General features: G+C 26.3%; 1 protein-coding gene across 1 annotated transcript in view; it reads right to left on the bottom strand.

Moving 5' to 3' along the window:
* Positions 1–1,951: 1,951 nt before the first annotated feature.
* Positions 1,952–4,496, bottom strand: part of sog (short gastrulation) — a 141,597-nt gene continuing 139,052 nt past the window's right edge. Inside the window, exon 17 of the mRNA XM_067046428.1 lies at positions 1,952–4,086. Coding sequence (XP_066902529.1) covers positions 3,952–4,086 — 135 coding nt within the window. The 3' untranslated portion in view covers positions 1,952–3,951. The remainder of the gene's footprint in view (positions 4,087–4,496) is intronic.

Raw genomic sequence — 4,496 nt, 5'->3', positions numbered from 1 at the left:
TTTAAACCTTGCTGTAGAACTTGGTTATTTTCAGGATATCCATTGGTGATTTCCCTTATTTTTCTGGATTCTTGCTGCATTTCTGCTAATGATGTGATCTGCTAACATGAAGTTTAATACATGTTTTGTTTTTTTTATAATGTCCAAGTAATTTTGATACTCAGCTAGGATATGGTAGACCATCCAAGACTTATTACATCTTATATGTACTGAATATCACGTGCATATAAGATGCACGACGGTGCAGGTAACTTTTAAAGGAGGACACTGAAGATAACTCCATTCCAACAATTTAATGCTAAATATGAATTAACAGAAGTGCTCAGAGTCAAGATGCTTTCAAGGGCTATCACTCAACTCTATTTTTCACCAACAGGCAAATTGGCTTAAATTCAATTTCCAGCTTTTATCAAAATTAAAATAACTTTTATTAAAATTATCAATTTGAATTTAATTTAATTTAAGTTTGATTTAATCTTTTTTTAGAAGAAAGATGAATAATCAATAAATAATAATTGCAACAGCTGTTGCAAAGTACTTTAAGCAAAAAAAGATGCTAAGAAAATAATGGGCTAGTAACTGGTCATGGCCATATTTCTTCTTTCTTTATGATTGTACTTTAAATCTTTTTTTTTTCCATAGGCATTGGTATAATTTGTAGGTTCTTGGTATAATTCAATGACTTTTGTCACAAACTCCTTCCAGAAATATTAATATTATAGTAAACAAGTTAAATGTTGCAAATATCCCAATTACTGTTATTAATCTATGTTGATATGTTTTCCTGGACTTTCTTGTACTCATGGCCATATATACACCTTTACTCAACTTTATTTAAAAGACTCTTTAGTTCCAGACATTAACAAGAAAAGTTATCTATGAATGTTATATTAAAGTTATATTAACAGCCAGGAGGATTTACACCTTTATTTAATGAAATAAAAAACATATATTAAACACCTATTTCATAATATTTTCAATCTTCAAATTAAGTTCATATAAATCATGAGAACTAATAAGCTAAAATAGTGCTTCTATTATAGTAAGAACATTGAATAATTTAATTTGTCATCCCCAAAGAAAAACAGTGGAAATTTTAACGATATTGGCATTACTGGCATGATCTTGAGTGTTCAGTTTAAGGTTATACAAAATTATATCTTCTCTTCAGGGGCTCCTCCTTATTTAACTTTTAGCAGTTTAGTGGGGCTGCTTCTCTAATATTAAAGATTTTTTCTGCCTTGCACAATTTTTGCTTGGAACATGCTCATTAGTTTACTTGTTACCTGTCAATAATTTTTTTTATCTCAATGTTTGGGAAAGAGAGAGGTTCATTGTAGATTAAAATGATTTTAGCAATTTCGGTAAAACTTAATTTTTTGTCCCACTAATGGTTCTTTAGAAATAGTAGGGCAGTTTGAAGTGAAGGAAGTTGAAGTATCTACCTTAGCAATGTCATTACTGCTGCGGTGCCAGATAAAATCCAGTGTGGAAAGATTGTCTTTTATTTCGTGGCAGACCTACAAAATAAAAACATAGTCCCACCTAACATGATTAGAATGGGGATGAGAAAATTGAGATCTATTCTGAAGGTCCAACATGAAATAAAAGTTAACCAGCCCATGCAGGCTTTAAACTGGCACTTCATCTAACACAAAAATGCTAAGTCTGTGGCTTAACACACTCAGCCATTCACAGCCTCATTTTGTAAACTTTAAATAGTGAAAAAAAAATTAATCCACCAGTAAACTTTTCTGTCAAGAGACTTACCAATAAAATTGACAAAAATAACCCACTATTATAATATATTATCTAATATTGTTTTAAGTAATAGCATTATTAAATTATTTATATTTAATAAATATTTTTCACTGATTATATTTAGAAAATTATTTGAGATTCTAAAAGTAAAATGATATCATAAACAAAATCAATTGTATTTGTATTATAACAAACATTTATTGCATTGTTACAAATTATCATCAATAAAATAAAATTAATAATGTGAAGTGGTAGTTTAAATGTTCACAGAAACATTGAGATAAATAATGTTATGCACTATTTATAAAGAATTAAAAAAAAATCTATACCAAGTAATATTTGTATATTTACATATTAATACTATATCCAAAAGTGTGAGTTAACTTAGAAACTAATTGTCAAAATGCACATTTAATTTCATAAGTAGTTTATCAGCGCCATGTACCACTATCTACGAAAGCATCTTCATTTCCTTATTGTCCTAAAAATATAAAAAATAATAGCCTCTCTCCGCTTCAATCCATACCTCAGTACATTATTTACTTTTAAAATTATGTGCACTGTTCTATTAGCTCATCTCTCCTCACCAAACAGACCTTATCAGTCTTACACATTTATACTGTGGCCTTAAAAGTAAATATTAGAAAAAATGTTTTATAAATAAACATGTTACATGTACATAATTTACACTGTGAAGAAAAAAACACAACAGCTTTAGGAAATTAATCTTTAAAAACAGTGCCATTAATTTATTCTTCTTATTCCTACCATCTTTAACCATTAGGTTAATTTGTTTAAGGCTTTAATCATTCGATATTCATTGATTTTTTTTTTACTTTCATCATTCTCTTACTTTGTATTAGTTATGATTAGGGTATTCACGTTTGCATAACTTTACCATTAAAATCATTACATGAAAATATATTAATTTACTAATTTTTTATTTCTATTTTAAAAAATACACATATTTTAATAAATAAATAAATTATATTTTAAAAAATGGTATAGCTACCGTTAGTAATGTCTGAGAGTATATTCAATTCATTCAGTGATGAACTTTACAATGTAATTTCAATTTTTAAAAATTAGAAAAAATTAAATTTTGGAATGATTTTTTTTAATTCTTATTTTCAACTTTAATTCCTAAAGTTTAGTTTTTTTTTCTTTTTTAAATAAGCCCTACTAAAATTATAATCAACAATATGTAATTTCTATAAAACATAGTATGAATTGAAAATTACTCCTAATATAAATCCATTTTATATTTTAATAAGATTTCATAAAATGAAAATATATATTAGAAGTTAACCTAATAACCACTAGCCTTAATAATAAAAACAAATATTACTGAAAATTCAGCAAAAAGCACAAATAGTTTAGTTTAATAAATATTTGTACTTAAATAAGTGTTAACATTATGTTGCCTTAAGTTGCTCAGTTAATCTTTTTTTTTTCCCCTCTAGGATTTCTAAAACTGTTGTGCAATCTCAGAGATTATCCAATCTTAATTTTCTTTATTAACATTAATTTATAATATTAACAAATATCATATAACATTAAGTAACTTATGCATAACAATAACATAATAATAATAGGAACTTAATACTGTACATTGGCATCAAAACATTTCCACATCTGCATTACATCGACTGTACAGTGATGACATATGATATTACGTATTGTAGGTGAACCTAATATTAAATAAAAAAAGAAAAGTACAAAATACTGAGGGACATTAAACAAAATACTATTACTCATTGATTATAAAAATAAATATGTCAAGTAATGCTCAGTAAACTTATTATCTTAAAAAGAAACATTAATCATAATCCCATTCAAAATTAGGTATTAATTCAGGTACACTGTGATATTGGTATATTTGATACAACTGTAAACTGTATTGATATGGTAACACAAATAACTTTTAATCCATTATATTTTGAATCAAATGAAGTTGGAACCTTCTTTAAGTACACACCAGTCAGATCTATACAAGATTTATATTTCAATTGTTAAAAATTACAAGTATTTTAATATGCATTCAACTAAATCTATTAAAATTATCATATTTACATTTGGCTTTATTTCTCAGAAACAGAAATTTAAAATTTTGAATGATACATATTTACAGAATTAAATATTTTAAAACAATAACAAAAATTGGAAGACAATAAATATTTTTAAATTTCCTTAAGCATTAGCATTAGGAATTAAATGTTTACGCCGAGCGTACCTTCTCCGACGTTTGCACTGAGCTGTGCAGCATTCGTCTTGACAAGCTGTTTTATTGTTGCACCTTTTTCTTTCACATCTTACATTACCTTCCTGAAAAAATATATATATTTATTTATAATATGACTCTCACTTCATATAACTCTCTTGATCAACAATACATTTATTCATTTATAAAGTTCATAAGGTTTATTTATAAGTTTATATTTGAAAGTGTAAATGTAATAATATTAGAAAAACTGAATTGATTAGATAAGAAATAAGTTTATAAGCTAAAATATAATCTGACAGAGGAAGAATAGCCTGCAATTTTTTGACATTGTAGCTGTGATATTTAGAGTAAGTTATCGTTGAGAATGGGCAGAAGGGCTGAAATGTAGGAATGGAATAATAAAAAAATAAAAAGTTGAGACTTAATGGATATTTTTTATTAGAATTGATAAATAAACCGGTTAAACCAGTCTCAAACAAGAATTCAATATATATATATTTATTTATTGATT

The sequence above is a fragment of the Halyomorpha halys genome, unplaced genomic scaffold, assembly GCF_000696795.3.
Source record: "Halyomorpha halys isolate HHAL.00 unplaced genomic scaffold, Hhal_1.1 Scaffold95.1, whole genome shotgun sequence".
In the NCBI taxonomy this organism is placed as follows: Eukaryota; Metazoa; Arthropoda; class Insecta; order Hemiptera; family Pentatomidae; genus Halyomorpha; species Halyomorpha halys.
The sequence above is the reverse complement of the archived record's forward strand: the minus strand, read 5'-3'. Positions and strand labels throughout refer to the sequence as shown.